Genomic DNA, 20,925 nt, shown 5'->3' with positions numbered 1-20,925 from the left:
AACCTAAAATATATAGGAATAAAAATAAAAATATACAGGAAAAGTGCCTGGAAGCGTGGCTCAGTGGTTGACCATCGACTTATGAACCAGGAAGTCAGGATTCAATTCCTGGGCGGTCAGGGCATTCAGAGCTGGTCCCCAGTGTGGGACATGTGAGAGGCAGCTGATCTATGATTCTCGCTCATCACTGATGTTTCTATCTCTCTCTCTTCCTTCCTCTCTGAAATCAATAAAATAATATATTAAAGAAATAAAAAATAAAAATATACAGGAATAAACATACAGAAAAACTACAAAATACAGTTGATCCATTAAAAAAATCCACATGTAAGTGGACCTGGGCAATTCAAACCTGCATTCAAGGGTCAACTATATTTTCAATCAGAGGTTGAGAATATGCATATGAGGAGGTCTGACTTAAGTTACATGCAGATTTTTTGACTGTGTGGGTGGTTGGCACCCCTAACTCCCACATTGTTCAAAGGTCAACTGTACTGCTGAAAGATTTTAAAGAAGACCTAAGTAAATGGAAAAGCATACCATGTTCATGGACTGGAAGACTTAACCTTTTGAACTCGGATGTCGAGTGTGACTCGACATGGTTAGCATCGGTAGCAGCTCTTTTTATACTCTTTGAATGTATCAATAATTTGAAATATTAAAAAATCCAAATAAATAAGTTTGTATGAAAAGAAACTCCAGTTTTTTATTCTACTGCTGCGCTTTGTAAAATCTGGGGTATTTAAAAAATTAAATCCCAAGTAGAATAAAGGAATCGAGAAAAAAGCAAGCGAGTGCAAAGGGTTAATATTGTTAGAATGGCTCTACTATCCAATGTGATCTTAGAGTCAAGGCAATCCCTATCCAAATTCCATTGGCCCTTTTTTGCAGAAATAGAAAAGCCAATCTTCAAATTCACATAAAATTTCAAGGGGCTCAAATAGAAAAACAATCTTCAAAAAGTAGTCAATTTTAGCCGAAACCGGTTTGGCTCAGTGGATAGAGCGTTGGTCTGCGGACTGAAGGGTCCCAGGTTCGATTCCGGTCAAGGGCATGTACATTGGTTGCGGGCACATCCCCGGTGGGAGGTGTGCAGGAGGCAGCTGGTCGATGTTTCTCTCTCATCGATGTTTCTAGCTCTTTATCCCTCTCCCTTCCTCTCTGTAAAAAAATCAATAAAAAATATTTTTTAAAAAAGTAGTCAATTTTAAACTTCTCCATTTCAAAACTTAGTACAAAAAAAGCTACAGTAATCTAAACAGTGGTACTAGCATAAGGACAAATATATAAACCAATGAAATAGAATTGAAAGTCCAGAAATAAACCCATATATCCATGGCCATCTGATTTCCAACAAGGGTGCCAAATCCAATCAATGAAGAAAGACAGTCTCTTCAAAAAATGGTGCTGAAATAACTGGATATTTACATGTAAAAGAATTTAGTTGGACCCTATACTATATACAAAAATGAACTAAGAATGAATCAACAACTTAAATATAAGAGCTAAAACTATTAAACTCTTAGAAGAAAACATAGGGTAACTCTTCATGACTTTGGATTTGGTAATGGATTCTTAGATATTACACCAAAACCACAAACAAAAAATAGATAAATTGAACTTCATCAAAATTAAGATCTTTTGTGCATCAAAGGACATTATCAAAAAAGTGAAGCTCTGTTTGGCTGGTGTTGCTGTGGTTGAGCATCAACCTATGAACTAGTAGGTCACGGTTTGATTCTGGTCAGGGCATATGCCTAGTTTGTGGGCTCGATTCCCAGGGTGGGACATGTAGGAGGGAACCAATCAATGATTCTCTCTCAGCACTGATGTTTTCCTTTCTCCCTCTCTGAAATAAATTAAAAATATATTTAAAACATATATATATATAATTTAAAAGTGGAGCCCTGCTCTAGCCGGTTTGGCTCAGTGGATAGAGTGTCAGCCTGTGGACCAAAGGGTCCTGGGTTCAAGTCTGATCAAGGGCATGTATTTCAGTTCCAGGCTCCTCCCTGGCCCGGGCCCTGGTCAGGGCTCATGCAGGAGGCAACCAATTGATGTATTTCTCTCTGACTTTCCCTCTCTAAAAATCAATGGAAAAAATATCCTCAGGTGAGGATTTAACAACAACAACAAAAAGTGAAACCCTGGTTAGTGTGGCTCAGTCGGTTGGAGTGTAATCTAGTACACCAAAGGGTGATGGGTTTGATTCCCGGTCAGGGCACATACCCAGGTTTTGGATCAGATTCCTGGTCTGGGCATATGTAGGAGGCAACTCATCGATGCTTCTTTCTCACAGTGATATTTCTTTCTCTCTCTCTCTCTCCCCCTCCCTCCCTCTCTCTCTCTCTCTCTCTCTCTCTCTCTCTTCCCTTCCCCACTCCCTCCCTCTTTCTAAAATCAACTTTTTAAAAAAGTGAAAATGGAGCCTATATTGGGAGAAAATATTTGTAGATCATATATCTGATAAAGGGGTAGTAACCAGAATATATAAAGAATCCTTATAATCTACACTAATAAAAGCCTAGGTGGCCCTCACGCCCTTGCGCCACGCCCTCACGTCGCCACAAGATGGCCACCCCCATGTCACCACAAGATGGCCAGCAGAGGAGGGCAGTTAGGGGCGACCAGGCCGGCAGGGGAGGGCAGTTGGGGGCAATCGGGCCAGCAGGGGAGTGGTTAGGCGTTGATCGGGCCGTCAGGGGAGCAGTTAGGGGGCAATCAGGCTGGCAGGCAGAAGCAGTTAGGGGCAATCAGGCAGGCAAGTGGTTAGGAGGCAGCAGTCCTGGATTGTGAGAGGGATGTCTGACTGCTGGTTTGCAGAAATAGAAAAGCCAATCTTCAAATTCACATGAAATTTAAACCAGTAGTCGGACATCCCCCGAGGGGTCCCAGATTGGAGAGGGTGCAGGCTGGGCTGAGGGACACCCCATCCCCAGTGCACAAATTTCACTCACCAGGCCTCTAGTCCTATATAATAAAAGCCTAATATGCTAAGTGTTCGGTCGTCCAGTTGGCCATTCAACCAATCAAAATGTAATATGCTAAGGCCACTCAACTGCTCGCTATGACGTGCACCGACCACCAGGGGGCAGACAGTCAACCAGTCAACCAGTCGCTATGATGTGCACTGACCATCAGGGGGCAGATGCTCTGACCGATAGGTTAGCTTACTGCTGGGGTCCAGCTGATTGGGACTGAGCAAGACAGGCCAGACACGCCCTGGAGCCCTCCCATGGTTTCTCCCTGGCTAGCCAACCTCCTGCATCCCCCCTCAGCCCCGATCATGCACTGGTGGAGTCCTTCGGCCTGGCCTGTGCCCTCTCCGCAATTCGGGACCTCTCAGGGGATGTCAGAGAGTCGGTTTTGGACTGATTCCATAGGCCAGGCCAAGGGACCCCACTGGTGCACGAATTTGTGCACCGAGTGTCTAGTTCTACAATAAAAAGACAACCCAATTTAAAAATGGGCAAAGGACTGGACTGGAAATTTCTCCAAAGAGATAGATGGCCACAAGCACATGAAAAGTTGCTCAATATCACTAGTCATCAGAGAACTGTAAAGCAAAACCACAATGGAATACTAGGGTGGCTACACTGTATTAAAGAAGAAAATTAATAAGTATTATGGATGTGGAAAAACTGGAACCATCATACACTGCTGGGAGGGATATAAAACGATTCAGGTGCTATGGGAAACAGGCAGTTCCTCAAAAAGTTAAACAGAAAATAACCATATGACTCATGAATTCCACTTCTAAGTATTCAAACAAATACCTACGCATGGATGCTCATAGCAGTACTACTGTCTATAGGCAAAAGGTGAAAACAACCCAAATGTCTAATAATAAATGAATGGATAAACAAATTGTGGTATACACATACAATGGAAGATTCAGCCATAAAAAGTAATGTAATACTGATACTTGCTACAAGTATAAGCCTCAAAAACATTATGGTATGTCAAAGAAGCCAGACAGACCAGATCACATATTGTATGACTCCATTTATAGGAAACTAGAGGCCCAATGCACGAAATTCATGCAAGAGTAGGCCTTCCTTCCCCTGGCTGCTGGCACCAGCTTCCCTCTGGCACCCGGGACCGGGGCTTCCCTGGCAGCCCTGGCTTTGTCCAGAAGGTCGTCCGGTCTAATTAGCATATTACACTTTTATTATTATAGATATCCAAAATACATAAATACACAGAAACAGAAAGCAGACGGGTGATTGCCAGGAACTGTGAGATGATAGGATTGGAAACTAACTGCTTAATGGGCACAAGGTTTTATTTTGGGGTTATGAAAATAGACCAAGGTGATGGTGGAACAACATTGTGAATATACTAAATGCCACTGAATTATTAACCTTAAAATGGTTATTTTTGTTATGTGAATTTCATCTCCATCAAAAAGCAAAACTAACACTTGAGATAGCAGTTGGAATAGTGGTTACATTTTGGGAAAGTAGTGACTGGTAGAGGATATGGGAGGGGCTTTAGGGGTGTTGGTCATATTCTTTTTTTTTATTTGAGTGTAGGTTACCCAGGTTTGTTTTCTTTGTGAAAAGTATTGAGATTAACACTTGTGATATGTGTACTTTTGGGTTTTTTTATATGCACCTTATACTTTAACATAACATTTTATTTTTAAAAAGTTGTTACTGCCTGGCTGGTATGGTTTAGTGGTTGAGCATTAACCTATGATCCAGGAGGTCACGATTCGATTCCTGGTCAGGACACATGCCTGGGTTGTGGGCTCAATCCCCAGTAGGGGGCGTGCAGGAGGCAACTGATTGATGATTCTCTCTCATCATTGATGTCCCTTCCTCTCTCTGAAATCAATAAAAACTATCCTTTTTTTTTTTTAAGAAACCCAACGGGAAAAACAGTATTCTAACAAATGTTCCCTTTCCTCCTGCCCATCCCCCAGGTCGACACCTCTTAAAAGGGGACTTCAGACACAACTGAAAAATGGAGGTCTAAGCAGCAAACCAGGGACTGGTTAGTAGGTGAGTTATAGTGAGGAATGAAAGCTGTGACCAATTCCCTTGATTGCCCCTGACCCGAGGAATGTGGTAGCTGATGAGAAGCATATCTTGGGCTGGAGCAAGGGAAAGTGGTGGTGACAAAGTGTTGGCAGCCTGGCACTAGGCTGCTTTCCATTGCCTCATCTACAGGGTCATGCTTTAGGAATGAGTAGCCCTTAATTAAGTTCAGCAGCAAGAGGCCCCAAGATACTTCTTACCTTTTACTTCTTATTCTATTGATGCCTTTGTTTGTACATTTTTAAATATTTGTAATGTTATGAGTATTCCCAAAAGTTACCCAAATCATATATTTATTTGGACAAAAAGTAGACTTCCAAGACACTGAAAGTGCCTGGAATTATATATAGGGAACAAAACTAGGCTAATATTTTTATTTTTAAAAAATATATTTTATTGATTTTTTACAGAGAGAAAGGGAGAGGGATAGAGAACCAGAAACATCGATGAGAGGGAAACATTGATCAGCTGCCTCCTGCACACCCCCCACCGGGGATGTGCCCGCAACCAAGGTACACGCACTTGACTGGAATCGAACCTGGGACCCCACAGTCCGCAGGCTGATGCTCTAACCACTGAGCAAAACCAGTCAGGGCTAGGCTAATATTTTTAAGGGTAAATCTGGAGCAGGGGAAGCTCAGACTTAAATGAAGCAAGAGTTTAAAGGACTTCAAGCTCAGCTAAATCTTATTTGGTTCTGGTTCTCATCTTCACTGTGTTCCTAAGCCTATAGTCCCAAAGCACAAAAGAAGAACCCACTGGCAATTTAAATGGAGAGAGTAAGGTATTTCCTTGGCATTTTGAAATGATTCTGCCTGCTTCTGTGTAGTAGATGTTTCAATGTATGTAGGAGAGCTAGTAAAACTGAATGGAAACTAGTCAACAGCTGTCCTGACGTCTGAAGTTCAAGGATTATTCAAACACCCCCTTTGTGATTGTATGCCTTTCCTTGAGCCCCCTTTGTCTACTCATACTTGTCCTCAAAGGATACACCAATTTTTTACCTTGATTCTTGTATGGACCAGTAAAGAAGGCTGAAATCAAGATATGAGATGTTCTCCTTGCTGGGAACATTTGGACCCAGGGTCCAGGAGGCCTGAGAAGATCTAAACTCCACACCTTTAACATAAATATTATGGCACAAAATGATTGATGAAAGTTAGAAGATAATTTGAGATGAGAAATGGCAAGTTTAAAACATCTCTCTCCTATGCCTTTCTTCACCTTGTTCCTCCTCTACTGACATCATCATATATAATAAAAGGCTAATATGCAAATTGACCAAACGGTGGAAGGACCGATCACTATGATGTGCACTGACCACCAGGGGGCAGATGCTCGACACAGGAGCCAGGCTCATGGCTGGTGAGCACACCAGTGGTAGCAGGAGTCTCTCCCACCTCTGCGGCAGTCAGATATCCCCCGAGGGCTCCCAGACTGCGAGAGGGCGCAGGCAGGGCTGAGGGACAGCCCCCCCCCCCCAAGTGCACAGATTTCGTGCACTAGGCCTCTAGTACATACATATTTGCTCACCCAATTCACCATTTACTGGTAGCTAAAATGACAGGACCTCCTCCACAACCCACTCCTGCCCCAGCAGCCATACCCACCTTCTGGAAGTCAGACCCTAGAGGTGACTGCCCAAGGACACTCATCATTTCTATGGTACCTGTGGCTTCTATCGCTGGTGTAGAGATGTCGTCTGCAGACCTTTCTTCTGGAAATCTGAAGACTTCTGCAATTACTCCTGAAAAGAAAGGAGGATAGGTAGGTGAAGAGTCAGTAAATGTCATCATAATTTATCCTTATGTAGGTATGCTATAGGAGGTCTGGACAGAACTTTAGCATGGGCAAAGTAGAAGAGCGATAAAAGAAAAATAATACCTTAATATGGTTGATTTTATCTCTTTGCTATCTTTCTCTACATCCTCTACCATTATTTAACTCTGACTCCATTTTTACCCTGCTCATTCACTTCCATTAAGCATGCTCATTTCCCTTATTTTCTACAAAACTCCTTTCTTGCCTGATACTCAACAAGTAGAAAGAAAAGCCAGTAAAGCTTTCAATCAATACATCTGGATATGAGTTATCTTGTCTTTTTGCATGCAACGAAGACTTTGTGATATATAATGTACCTTTATTAAAGTAAGCTTTGTGAAAACAGGAATCTTGATTTATGTAACATAAATCCAAGTGCTTATACAGCATGAAAGGAAATACATAACCAGCTCAACAGACGTCAGGGCAAGAGAAAGGGAACAGAAGAGAGGAAGAAGAAAAAAAAATGGCTTTCATCAAGAATGGAGATTCTTAAAGAATGTGTTTTGCCCAGCCTTGATGGGAGTAGAGGAATCTAAGGAACCTTGAGGGAAAAGCAGCAAGACCTGTTTGTAATGATGGAAAACTGACAAGAGCAGTGAAGACAGGAATGCACTGAGTGGGAGATACACAACTTAAAAAAAAAACCACCATTTTTTAATACATAAAAGTATATAGAAGGAAAAAGAAAAACCTGGTTTACAATTCCACAGCACCAAAAAAACACTTACTGACATAAATATTATATATTTTATATGTGTGTATACATGTTTTCTGTATAGCATATTTGTATTATATATAAATGCATTTCATAGTCAGAATGTTTGAAACAAAAAAGATACCAAAAAAAAAAAAAAAGATACAAAATAAAAAGTGAAAGCATCCCTCTTCCCTCTTCCCAAGGCAACCTTTTTGGTTAATGTTTCTGTTTCCTTCCAGAATAAAATTGGCAGCTTGATGTAGTTTTGATGAGGTGACAAGATGATGTTGAGCCATGAAGGGGTTGAATTACTCCTTCAGCCAAATCAGAGAGATTTGGAGTTTGACCAACTAACTTCAACATGCCTATAAAATCATCTGAAAATCAGAGTCCCCAAAGCCTTTTATTGTTAACTCTAAGGTCAGTTGACCCCCATTTCCCATCCAAAATTTTTCTTCTAGGAGTTTCAGGGCCAGTGTGTCCCCCTTCTGGCCTGGAACCACTATTCCAGAATGCTATTGAAATGAAGGGCTCACTGGTAGCCTTGACATGCACTCATTGTAATAGACAGTGCTTTGTATACAAAGATCCAGGACAGACGCAAGATAGCTGGCTTGTGGAGTACTAAGCATCCAACAAATACAATCAATGTATAGCTTTTACCCACTTATAAATTGCTAAGTATTAACAATCAGTTAATAAAAAATAGTTACTATTACCACATTGCTTCTATTTTTTTAAAAATCCTCACCCGAGGACTGTTTTTTATTGTTGGCGTTGTTGTTGTTGTTGTTTTCATTGATTCCAGATTGGTTGCCTCCCGTACACGCCCCAACCAGGGATCAGGCCCACAACCCTTCGGTGCATAGGACAATGCTCTAACCATCGAGTAACACCGGCCAGGGCCCCACACTGACTTTTTTTTTTTTTATTAAGGTATTATATGTGTACATATCTTACCATTGCCCCCCCCTACCCCCCACACTGACTTTTTTAATGAACTTTTATTGCATACTCTTTTGTGCCAGGCAACTATGCACTGTAAATACAATGGTAAAAACAAAACACAACAGTAAGCAATGACAGACTGCTTTGGAGAGTTTGTAATCTAGTTGGGGGGAAGGGAAGCAATATGAATCAAACACATAAATGTCAAATTACAACCACATTAAGTGCTACAGTGAAAATGTACATGGTCTTTTTGAAAATGTTTAAGGGTTGAGGGCAAATCGGGATGGTGGTGTTTTTTTTAAAAAAAAATGTACTGGTTGATTTTAGAGAGAGGAAGGCAGTGAGAGAGAAACATCAATTCGTTGCTTTACCTATTTATGCACCCACTGGTTGAGTCTTGTATGTCCTCACTGGGGATTGAAATCAGGACAATGCTCTAACCAACTGAGCTACCCAGCCAGGGCGGTGATTTGTTGGTATTTTTTAAGGGCAAAAGATTTTCATTGTAAGTTCAACTGCTTGGCTTATCAATGAATATTGTTACTGTATACATATTTTTTATTTAAAACTACATAATTATTGCAAAATTAAACTGCACACAGAAGAAATGTGCTCACAACCCCAAACAAACTTTCATTTGTCCATTTTCTCCCAAAATTGTTAATAAATGAGAATCTTGCTCATTAGATTCTCATTCTGGTCTTGGTAGGTAAGCTTTGTTGAAGTGAGAACCAAGTTTTAGGGATGTATTTTTAAAACCCCACCTCACTTCCTTTATATGTCATTTCCTCTCTGAACTCACCTCTACCCTTTAAAAATATATACTTAACATCCCCATTGGATGCCTGTATACTGTAACGCGAACCCTAAATATACACATACCTCTCCCCATTCTTCCTAAGTCCCTGAACCTGGTAGTCTGGTAAATGGGCATATGTTCTGTCATGCTTTGCTACCAAAACATTAGCTAACTTTTTTACTTTTTAGACTTTTTTAAAGAGATGGAGTGGCATGAGGTAAAGTGGGAATACTTAATAGAAAGGTTATTAAGAGTATTATGTGCCCTGAAGCTAGCTGTGAATAGGAGAAAGATGGTTTATAAAGCAAGAGGTCTCCATTCACAGAACCAAGGGAAATTTTTAGGGAGTTATTTATACAACTTGGGTAAAAATTAAGTGTTTGCCCAAATTTAAACGTAACTGCTCATCAATGGTTCTCACAGTTGAGAGGATCCAATAAAAATGCTTCTGATAAAAAAAAAAATGCTTCTGATGTTTGCAGAAATTTAAAACACAGTTATATTCCATAAGCCACACATAAAGATTAGGGCCACTCCCTGCTTATGCCTCTGTCTCCCAAGGTAAAAATGTATTCAGTACCATGATGGTACTGAAACTCTAGGACAGTGATGGGCAACCTTTTGAGCTTGGTGTGTCAAACTTCGCCAAAAAACTGAGCATAACTCGGGTAGTGTGTCACTTTGAGGAAAAAACTAACTCCAAGACTCTAGTCGCAAATGTTTCATCCTCAGGAGCAGCAAATGTTTCATCCTCGGCATGCGGCCGCGTGTCATCAGAAATGGCTACGCGTGTCAGTGCTGACACGCGTGTCATAGGTTCGCCATCACTGCTCTAGGAGCTAGCGACTGGGTTACGAGTTCTGCCCTTTCTTTCACATGGCTTCTCTGGATGGGCTTCAAAGCTAGATCCCACGGTCTAGAGGAAGCCAGCAACACTTCCTGCCCAGACCACAGAATCCTAAAAGCTCTCCCTCTGCTGGTTTCAAGGCAGATATGAAGAATACTGTTGCTTCAGCTGTTTTAAGGAGCATTATTCTAGAAAACCTTTGAGGATGGCAGATGCCTTTAGCATAAAGCTTCAAGTTATCAAGAGAGTACAAGAGTTGCTCAAAGTACTCCAGCCCCAGCTACTTGAATTAGTTCTGCCCTTCCTAAATTTTGCTTCTCTTCCCTTCCCTTCTCAAGTAGCCCTCTCCTGACCTGGAAAAGGATTCTGACTCCCTCTGAGATGAAGTGAGGTTAGGAGTGTGTTCTGGATAGGATTAACCCCACATCACTCTTTCTCTAAACTTGCCCACCTTTCCCCAAAGGGAGGCGGAACTTACTAAGGGAACAGTTCTGAAAATCAGTAACAACTGGCATTTTAAACTTTTATTTTCTCTGAAGCTAGCTGTGCATAGCTAGCCTTCTGAATCAATCTAGTTTCCAGGCCAGAAAAGTGCATTGAATGCAGGCTTCAGCCTAAAAAAGCAGCCCTAAACAACTCCTCAGGAGGCCTGACCCTGTACACATTTGGTGCTGAGATGGAGATAATAATCTTCATCTTAAAGAAGGGCGGACGGACCTCTGTGGCATCGTGAGGTGAAGTAACATGTTCCAAATCACAGCAAGGCAACTGGCTGATGAACATTAAAGAACCTAAAATCTGTGCCCTTTTCACAACATGATGAAGAGAGGCCAAGACAACTTCTAAATAAATATTAGTCAAGGCTCTAGAAAAAGCAAATAGTCTTCCAAACTCAAAGTAGGGATTCTATAGCTCTGCACACAAGGAAACAGGGACAAAAGAATTCTTAAGAAAACAGATTGGCAACTTTGCATTATTTTTGAGAGTTGGGGGAGGGGAGGTTGGGGGGGGAACAAGACTCTGCAGCCTCTGTTGAGACAGTTTATAGATTGCTGACAACAGATGTGAGAACACCTGAGGACCAAGCTCCCTGATTCCCAAGAGCACTCAGCAAGAACATGCGTGTTCCTGGGGAAGCTCAGTTCCCAGAGGAGCTAGGGAGAGTCAACACCAAGTTATATAAAAAGCTTAACAACAGGAAGATGCCAAAACTAGACCACGGTCCACTATTTACTACCCATCTAGGCAGCACTGGAGCACAGACTATAATCTAATAATTTGCATAAAGAAAGTAGCCCCCCCCAAAAAAAAAACAAAAAACAAACAATTGGAGGGAGTATAGAAAATAGAGCAGTGCGGATTCATTGCTTTAGTTTTCCTGTGGAGGTCAAATGTGTGTGGTTTCAAAACAAAAATCCAGAAAGAAACATGAGATTAATACATTTATTCCAAGTAATTAACACATTAAAAATAAAGTTAAACTTGTCCAAGCCAACTCATAAATTCTTTAATCTTTTGAACAAAATGTACAACCCAAAACATCACACTATGGTGGAAATAACTTGGGAAGAGGTAGAGAAAGGAATACATATGGGTTGTGGAACAGAGAATAAATCCAATCCCAGAACAAGTTTCAGATCTTCTGCCTCTTCAGAACAGAAATGACTGCTATGCAATTTAACACAAAGTATTACTGCATCACAATACAATAAGCAAAGGCCATTTTGAAAACAAAAGTGACCCCAAAAGCATATCTGCTTCTGGCACTGAGCTATGAATAAGCCTTACCGATTTGTCGTCTTCCAATAGTGAGCCTGCTAGATTTTCTTCCATGTTTACTGAGGCCTTTTCCAAACAGATTTGTGAGTTAGTAGGACCATTTCAAGCAAAAGCAACAGAATGAGGAAAGTATGGGGGTTGACATGCCACGAGGAAGTAAACAGTAAACAAAATTAAGGCAGGCCCATCCAAATGGAAGCCTAACAGAGGAACAATCCTTCCTTCATCAGTTTTCCATTTCTGTAGGCTTTCTTGTGTTTCTCCCAGAGACCCACCAAGCTGCCCAGAAAACTGGGTGGGGATACAACACAGCAATTGGAGAAGTCAGTTCTTCCTCCCCCCACATTTCAGAAATGGCAGAGTCAAAGGCAAAAATACAATCAAAGCACACTATGTGGTAAGCCAGATAGACATTTGATTTTAATGACAAAGTAGGAGAAAATAAATTGGCAAAAAACTTTAACAGAAAATACTTTTTTACAGATATGTATAGAAATTATGATTGATTTGTCTGATATCTTAAGGAGAAAGAAAAAAAAAAGGAAAGGAGGTAACTATTTTTTTCTTCCATGAACATTTAGATGCTGACTGCATCTCATGGTGTAGGTTCCGGATGAGATAGCCATAGTCCTGGATCATTTGGGCACTGGATTTCTAGAAGTCAATTTGATTCATCCACAAGTAGCTCTGGATATGTACTAGTTGTGAACACTGGATTCTGTGTGGTCCTGGACATCAACTGCAGCTTCTCGTGCAAGTATTTCCTGAGTGACAGTATTGCCTCCAATTACCTGCTCCCTTGTAGAGGACCCGGAAGTCAAAGATTTTACCAAATTCAAAGGGTTTTCATTATCTTCATCTACTGGAGGAACTGCTACCCTTGTGATGGATGCATTCACTATTTCTGGCTGTAGTGGTCCCATCTCTAAGGAACTGCACTCCGAAGGTTCACCTGGTATAGGGAGATGAGAACATAACTTCTCTTTCTGAACTCCAGATGTCCGTGGGACAAAGTCAACAAGGTCTGGAAGGCAAGGAGATGGCCCAAGGCCTTCGGGGTTTATTGTTTCCGATTCCAAACAGAGTGAATCTTGTTTCTCTAATTGAGAAGTTCCTTCTACTTCCTCAGGCATCATTCCTCCTGCCAACAGGTCAAGGGCCTGATGTGTTCCCTCTAGACTCCCCAAGCCAAGGTCAACATTTTCTATAGGATGTCCAGTTTTCAAAATGTTAGGAGTGATCCTCCCACTTCTGGGATTAGATGAGGTTTGTTCACCCTCTGCTTCAAAGTTAAGCACCGGGGTTTTGGGAGAATCTAATGGAAACTCAGAAAAGGATGGGATTGGTTCAAAGTCAGTGAGAGGTGGGGCATTACATCCTATAGCTGACAAAGAATTTTCTTCATACAATTTCTGAGTCAGGGCAGTTGGGGATCTATGTGCTGGGTCTACTTGAGTATTGCAGAAATCAATACCCATATCCCCCAGGTTCCCGAGGGCAGCAAGCTTTTCTACTTTCAAGTCTGTAACTTCTAAGTCTTCTAAGGCCTTGCTCTCTATTGTCACTGTTAACTCTGGGTGGACATCTCGTAGCTCCAGGGTGTCTGCTTCTGGTTTTTCCACGCTCTCCCTGGCCTCTGGCTTCTTGTTCTCATCCCAATCAGCCAGTTCACAGATCAATTTACCCTGAATATCTTTCGATCTTTCTCTCTTGAATTTGAGACTTCTGTACCTTGAAGCTCTAGAAGTTGATTCTGGAGTTGAATTTTCTAGGCACTCACAATCTGTTATATATGTATCTGATCGGGCTGGGGACTGAAGAAGCAATTCTGGAGTAGAAATTTTCACAGTTGTGTCCTGTGGGTTCTGGAGTAAAGACCTAGTTTTCAGTGGAAATGAGTCTATTTTTGCCTTTGTGGAAGAGAGAGTCTGTGCACTCAATTCAATCATTACTTTACTTTGAGTTTCACTTCCTATCATCAATTTCTTGGAGTGTTCCATCTTTTTGTCAGTCATTTGCAATTTGTGCTGTTCTATTTTTCCCTCCCACATGTATCTGTTCCTATGATTCAAATTAGAATCCTCTATATTATTGGGGCCAACACTGATGCCTATTCCCTTTTCTACCATCCTCTCAGAGAGCTTTGCTCCCATTTTTTTTAGATCAGTGTTTGCCTCTATCTTACTTTCTCCACAATCCTTAGATTGGTGAAGCTCTTGGCTTTCCTCATCCATGCTACCAGATTTCATAAGATGGGTTTCTACCAATTTCTGAGATTCCATGGTTTTACAGTATTTATCTGACAGGTGAGGAGCTGGCTCTACACCTGGTGGCCCTGGCTCTCCCAGGTCAACTTCCATTTTTCCTTCTGGAGATATATCCCTATTAGTGCCATCCTGGAAGGAGCTAGAAGTCCACAAAGCCAAAGTGTCTGTCTTTGGGGTAACAGTTTCATAAGGCTTGCTTTGACACAACCTTGTCAGAGGCTGTAGGAAGCCATAGCTGCTGCCTCTGCTTTTTGAGTCTACAACTGACCATTTCCCTAGGGACACCGGAGTTTTTGCAATGTGTTTTTTAGGGTTTCCAAATGAAGGAGCAGAAACCAAACTTCTATCTCGAGGCAACTCCTCTTGAGATGCACTGCTGTTCAAAGTAGAAGTGGAAAAGGTGTCTGAACTTTCAGCTCTAGAAAAGTTGCTATTTTCCCCATTGGCCAATGGACCACCACTCAGCTTAGTCTCAGGGCCCCCCTTTCCACCACTACTGTAGAATATGTCATACAGGTCCTTAGCATTGGCTGTGGCTAAGCATGAATTTCGCTTTTCCAATTTTTTGGCTTGTTCACTGAACACACTTGAGAGGGGAGGTGGTGGACGCACTAACACAGAGAATAGGGTCTGGTCCCGGTCACTCTCACTCACCCCAGGAGCTGTCTCGTCAGAAGGAATGGCAGTTGGCTGTGCTGAGGCTATGATGGCTGCCGGCAACACTGGATTCAAAATGTTAGGACCCAGGAAGCCAGGGCTGAGAGTGTGAGATACAGTTGGGTTTGATTTTACTGGAGCCAAAACAGACTTTGCTTGAGCAGAAGGAGCAGCTGCAGCTGGATGAGGTATCACTGGGGGTGGTGGGGGTGGGGGTGGAGGAGGTGGTGGAGGAGGTGGAAGAATTTGTTCAGGTATATGGGATGGCTCCTTCTTTTCAGCCAACATCATTTTTTCCTCTGGAGACCCTTTTAGAATCACTTCTTCCCCTCCAAATGCTTTGGAGATGATATCAGGAGGCAAGAGGAGATCAGATGAAGATTCTTTAACCACTGGGAGAGGTTTAGCAGTGGTTCCAGAGGACTTGATGGATAGAAAGGTGTTAAGAGGAGCTGGCTTGCTGACTGTGGCTAACCCTGACTTACGGAGCACTGTGGATGGAATAGGCAGGTTGGGTCGGATCTTAGTCTGGGTTGAAGTTGTCACAACAGGCATCCAAGGGCTAGTATGTGCAACAACAGTTTTCCCAGAGAGCTTGATTTTGATGGGCTTTGCCTTTCCAGCTTCAGCTTTGCCATCCTCTTTGTCCTTACTGCTTTCCATGGTCTCTTCCTTGGGCATACTTTGGGCCACTGAATTTTTTTCCTCCTCTTTTTCTGGCTTCTTCCAGCTGAATTTCCCAAAAGAGGAAGATGCTGGTGATTCTTTCTTTACTTCTTCTTTTAATTGTAGTTTAATGCTACCCTTCCTCTTGTTTTCAGCCTTTTCAGGGGAGTTACTGTCCTCAGAGAGTTGGTCCTCTAATTCCTCAAAGACCTTGTCATCTTCCTTTACGTCTTTCAGGATCTTTGCCTTTTTTTCTTTTTTCTCTTCCTTTGGTTTCTCAGTAAGTTTGCGCTTTAGCTCACTCTGACGTCGGCGTTCTGTCTCTAGGACCACAGCCAAGCCAGCTTGGTGGTCCAGATTCCGTCGCTCCTCATACAATGGGTTTTCAACCACATATTTCTGGGAAGAGAAAAGATAAAGGCTCAACAACTGGTCAAAATACTATAAGAGAGACAATCTTGACCACACTAATCCCTAGACATCATCTTCCTCAAGGATATAGATGGTTCTATCAGGTCAGCATCTCTCACTAGAATTGAAAACTTCCTAGTGATCATATGGAATTTGAAGTGTTAATGATTTTTTATGGCTCTCAACTTGTTTGACAAAGGCAAAAGGATTACTGCAGAAAGTGGTAAACTCCATAGGCAAATACAAAAACCAACCTTATATTTCTCATTGTGTTGGTGACCCTTCACATGTTGCTCTCCAGAAATTGAATCCCCCAAAAATTCCTCACAGAGCTGGCAGTAATATCCAGTGATGGGAATCAGAAACTCAGAGCCTGGAGGAAGTGGAAGAAAGTCAAGAAACTAAGTTATTTCCACCCAGGATGACAGCAACCAAAGGAAATCCCACTTCCCCTTTACAGTAAAATGTTAATATACAGAGGACCTTACCCACTTTGAGTAAGTAGCAATATTTAGATGAATTTCAATGGCACAGTCTTTCCAACTTAAAGCTTGAACTCAGGATCTATGCCTTCTACCTCTTGGGAACATTAACTGGTATATTCAGGAATTTCCTGTGACAGACTCATTTCTATTGCCAATTCTCCTCAAAATCCAACCAGCACTAAGTATTTTAGGAGACTGAAAAACTATTCTGCCAAATAGTTAGCATAGTACCATCTGTATGAGGATCTGTCATATTGATATTACTCAGAAATCATCTACTTCCTTCAGATCTAAAGGATGTAGCAGCATTGACTACTTATGAAGGAATGAAATTGAGAAGTTTAAAGATAAAGATATTTCCTATTTCTCATTTTACTCCCTTAACAATGACTATTCAAAAATATTACATAGCTGAAAAGGCAGTTAAATTACTGCACCTTATTGTTCTTTTTTATCTGGATTTCAAATAAATAAGATTTTAGTGCATAAGCCAGTGACCAAGTAAATTACATTTTTAAGTGGTCTACATGTTTAATATTTGTTGGATTTTTGGCCATATGGATAGGGAACATTCTTGTCTTATGCAATTCTATATTTCTTCATGACTTAGTAGACTGCTTTACACGCAGAAGGCATTCTTACAGTTTTATCAAAAGTATTTGTCTCACCCTAGCCGGTTTGGCTCAGTGGATAGAGCGTCGGCCTGTGGACTGAAGGGTCCCAGGTTCGAATCCAGTCAAGGGCATGTGCCTTGGTTGCGGGCACATCCCCAGTAGGGGGTGTGCAGGAGGCAGCTGATCGATGTTTCTCATCAATGTTTCTAACTCTCTATTCCTCTCCCTTCCTCTCTGTAAAAATCAATAAAATATATATTTTTTAAAAAGTATTTGTCTCACCCTATGCTGCTTCCTAACACTTTAGTTCAGGGACACCTCCTTGGCTGAATATAAGGAAATCACAAAAATGGTAGGGAGGAAACATACCTTTTGCAGGAACAGTTATCTTGTCAGTGCGCTTTACAGCATCTTGCTTGGCCTCACTCTGGGTCTTTGAAGCCCAAGGTCTGTTGTAGGGATCCAATGTCTATTTGCAAGAGGCAGAGGTGCTCACACAACAGCACTGAAAACTCAATGACCCGCTTTTCTTTTTCTTTCTCCCCACACACCAGGGGGGACCAGAAGGCCCCAGCTACCCACCCCCACCCGCTCTGCCAACTGTTTAAATGGAAATCACCTGTGGAAAAGGTAAACAAATGTTAGAGCAAGTACCAGCAATGGATAAAATGAAACAAATAATCAGGTACTCAAGGAATCAAAAGAGGCTGAAGCCTCACTTACACTTGTCATGGTGTTTAGTTACAGGCAGGTCCCCTAGACTGAGCTCTGGGGATGGTGTCTCCTTTGTTGGTATCTCTTGGCTCTTCATATTGGGGCTCCTGCCCATATGAGAATGTTTCATTTGCCAGCTTTGTAATGCAGATAGGGGTATAGAAGTTTGAGGGGAAGATGGGTGAGAGTAGAAATAACAGAGGGCAGAGTACCTACCTGTGCATGCTTCTTATTGTGCATATGGGTGAAGAAGTCAAACATGGTCCCACAGATGGTGTTGCAGTCCTTGCACCAGTGATTGCCAGCATCATAATACTCATAGGCAGCAATGGGCTGATCAAATTGCTTAGTAGTTGGCTGGAGGCTCTCTGCAGGCTTGGGGCTCTTAGTACGAGAATTCTCATTGTTTACCTTTGATTCCTACAGGGGGAAAAACCCTGCACTTAGAAGGAATTCAAGGTAGTCTAGATCTGTATTCTCTCAGAAAAAGCAGGTAGACTATCACAATTATAGAAATAGGCCTGTATGATCATATTTCCAGTGCCTAAAGCTGCATAAACTGGGGTAAACTCCACAAGAAGTCTGTAAGGCTCAAACATAACTAATTAGACTCCATAATGTTATCTCCTCATGGAGAATAAATCACAATGGCAATATATTTAGTTATATATCCCAAATATATAGAAGAATACTAAAGATTATTGAAAAGCTGGCTGCCTCTTGGGAGGGAAAGTAGAGAAAAAGGATAAGAATCTTTTTATTGTATACCCGTTGGTAGATGTTGAAAGTGTTACCTATGCAATTAAATATAACAGTTAAATTTTAAAATCATAATGACAACTATGGAGGGAAGAAAACCCAAATGGAAAAGGTAATTGATAGGTTACGCAAATGCAGAGAATAGATAGATGATAGTAAACTCACTTATCACAGATGCTTATGGAACACTGGAGAGAGCAGGGCTGATGTTGTACACAAAGCAGATAGTAGTCTATGTGGGATGACAACAGAATCTGGGTAAAATATCTTTTTTTAAAATGTATATTTTTATTGATTTCAGAGAGGAAGGGAAAGGGAGAGAGAGAGAGAAACATTAATAATGAGAGAGAATCACTGATTGGCTGTCTCCTACATGCCCCCAACTGGGGATTGAGCCCACAAACCGGGCATGTGCCCCTGACTGGAATTGAACCCAGGACCCTTCAGTCTGCAGGCCAACACTCTATCCACTGAGCCAAACCTGCTAGGACTGGGTAAAATAGTTCTAACTGCCTAAAATACCACCATTGGTATTATACACCACCAATTTATACCTCTCGGTTAACATGAATCCTCTTTTAAAATACCGTATATCACTCCCAAACATTAAGTTATCAATAATAAATATTTTAGTATGAATTCATTTGTCAGTAAGCTGAGAACAAGACACTTAGGAAATAAGAATTTTGGTTAATGTTGGGGAGTGAGGAAAGGAAAAAAGATAATTTTGGAGTCTGGCCGGCGTGGCTCAGTGGTTGAGCATCGACCTATGAACCAGGAGGTCATGGTTCAATTCCCAGTGAGAGGATATGCCTGGGTTGCTGGCTCAATCCTCAGTGTGGGGCATGCAGGAGGCAGCCAATCAGTGATTCTCTCTCATCATTGATGTTTGTATCTTTCTCTCCCTCTCCCTTCTTCTCTGAAATCTATAAAAATATATTTAAAAAAAAAGAGATAATTTTGGAACACAGAGTGGGTTAAGTATACACGCAGTTCTATAGTAGACAAAATCAGGGAACTGGTCACCCGTAATATTGACCGGTGGGAAAAGGACAGGATTGAGAAAGGAAAACAATTAGCACACCAAAGATAATCTTTCTCTACTAGAATATTACTTAAGAGTCATTAGAGAAATCACGCCCAGCAGGTAAGGGGTGGGTGTATGCATACATTGTTGGTGAGTATTAACTGGCACCATCTTTCTGGAAGATAATCTAGAAATACATATTACATACCTCAAAATTCTTTATAATCTTTGACCTGGTAATTTTACTCGTTGACATTTATTTTATTTTATTTTTTAAAATATATTTTTATTGATTTCAGAGAGGACGGAAGAGGGAGAGAGAGATAGAAACATCCATGATGAGAGAGAATCAAGGATCAGCTGCCTCCTGCAAGTCCCCCACTGGGGATTGAGCGCACAACCCGGGAATGTGTCCTTGACCGGAATGGAACCTGAAACCTTTCAGTTAGCAGGCCGACGCTCTATCCACTGAGCCAAACCAACTAGGGCCTCCTTGACATTTAGCCTAAAGAAATTATTATGTCAAAAAACAGGTGACTTGGCAGAAACCAAGATGGTGGCATAGGTAATCACCTATACTTGCTGCCTATCAAAACCACAACTAAACGGCAGAACAACTACCACCCAGAACCACAGGAAAGCTAGCTGAGTGGAAATTCCACAACTAGAGAGGTGAAGAAAGCTCACTGAGACTGACTGGTAAGAAGTGCGGAGGCACGGAAAGTGCTGCACCTGGATGTGCTGCTTTTTAAACAGAGAGGGAGATACAAGCTCCCGCTTGCTCTGAACTCCAGTTCCGGGGGAGACTCTGGGGGACCCAGACATATACGGGGAGAAACTGGACTGTCTGGCATCGGGACAGGAATGCGAGGGTGGCTTACTCTTACAGGTGCTCATAGCGATCATGGTTCCTGCAAGGCAGGGGTGGGGGGATAGAGGGAGGGCGTGCAGAGAACCAGGGACTTCTCCAGTTCAGGGCAGCCATTGCTGTTTGCTCCCCCCTGGTGATTCCCAGAGACCCAGCCCCACCCAATTACACCCAAGCTGTGAGCAGCGGCTTTTGCATATGAATGACCTGTTCCTTTGCCTAAAACAAACTACAACTGGGTCAGAGAGCCCCAGAGAGAGAGCCCCAGAGATTCCAAAAGAAGGCCCACTACCTGGCAGCAGCAGCAGCCTTGCTTCACAGCTGGGCCTCGTCTGGGCACTTCCAAACCCCATACAAAGAGGAGGAATCTGCAGATGTCTCTGTAGCCCCTGCTGGGCGGCCCCAAACAGTGGCTGACTTTGCACCTCCTTGGAGATCCAAGAGCCAGTGTACCCAGTGGTCAGAGTGAGACCATACCGGATTACAACTCTTCACATCCATAAGAGACACACTCAAGG

At 42.0% G+C, this 20,925-nt stretch overlaps 1 protein-coding gene across 6 annotated transcripts in view; it reads right to left on the bottom strand.

The window, feature by feature from the left end:
* Positions 1-5,644: 5,644 nt before the first annotated feature.
* Positions 5,645-20,925, bottom strand: part of ZNF318 (zinc finger protein 318) — a 40,693-nt gene continuing 25,412 nt past the window's right edge. The window contains exons 1-5 of one of the 6 annotated variants that reach the window (XM_079780988.1): positions 17,970-18,010; positions 17,763-17,860; positions 17,409-17,508; positions 16,195-16,313; positions 11,596-15,928 (exon numbers count right to left, since the gene is read on the bottom strand). In XM_079780988.1, coding sequence (XP_079637114.1) covers positions 12,638-15,928; positions 16,195-16,313; positions 17,409-17,508; positions 17,763-17,771 — 3,519 coding nt within the window. In that variant the 5' untranslated portion in view covers positions 17,772-17,860; positions 17,970-18,010 and the 3' untranslated portion in view covers positions 11,596-12,637. Of the gene's footprint in view, positions 6,162-6,711; positions 6,790-11,595; positions 15,929-16,194; positions 16,314-17,408; positions 18,174-20,925 lie in introns of those variants that run through there. The other 5 variants (XM_079780987.1, XM_079780991.1, XM_079780992.1 and 2 more) reach the window with 5 other exon arrangements.

The sequence above is a fragment of the Cnephaeus nilssonii genome (assembly GCF_951640355.1).
Source record: "Cnephaeus nilssonii genome assembly, chromosome: 9".
NCBI lineage: Eukaryota > Metazoa > Chordata > Mammalia > Chiroptera > Vespertilionidae > Cnephaeus > Cnephaeus nilssonii.
This window is presented reverse-complemented; position numbering and strand designations above follow the sequence as displayed.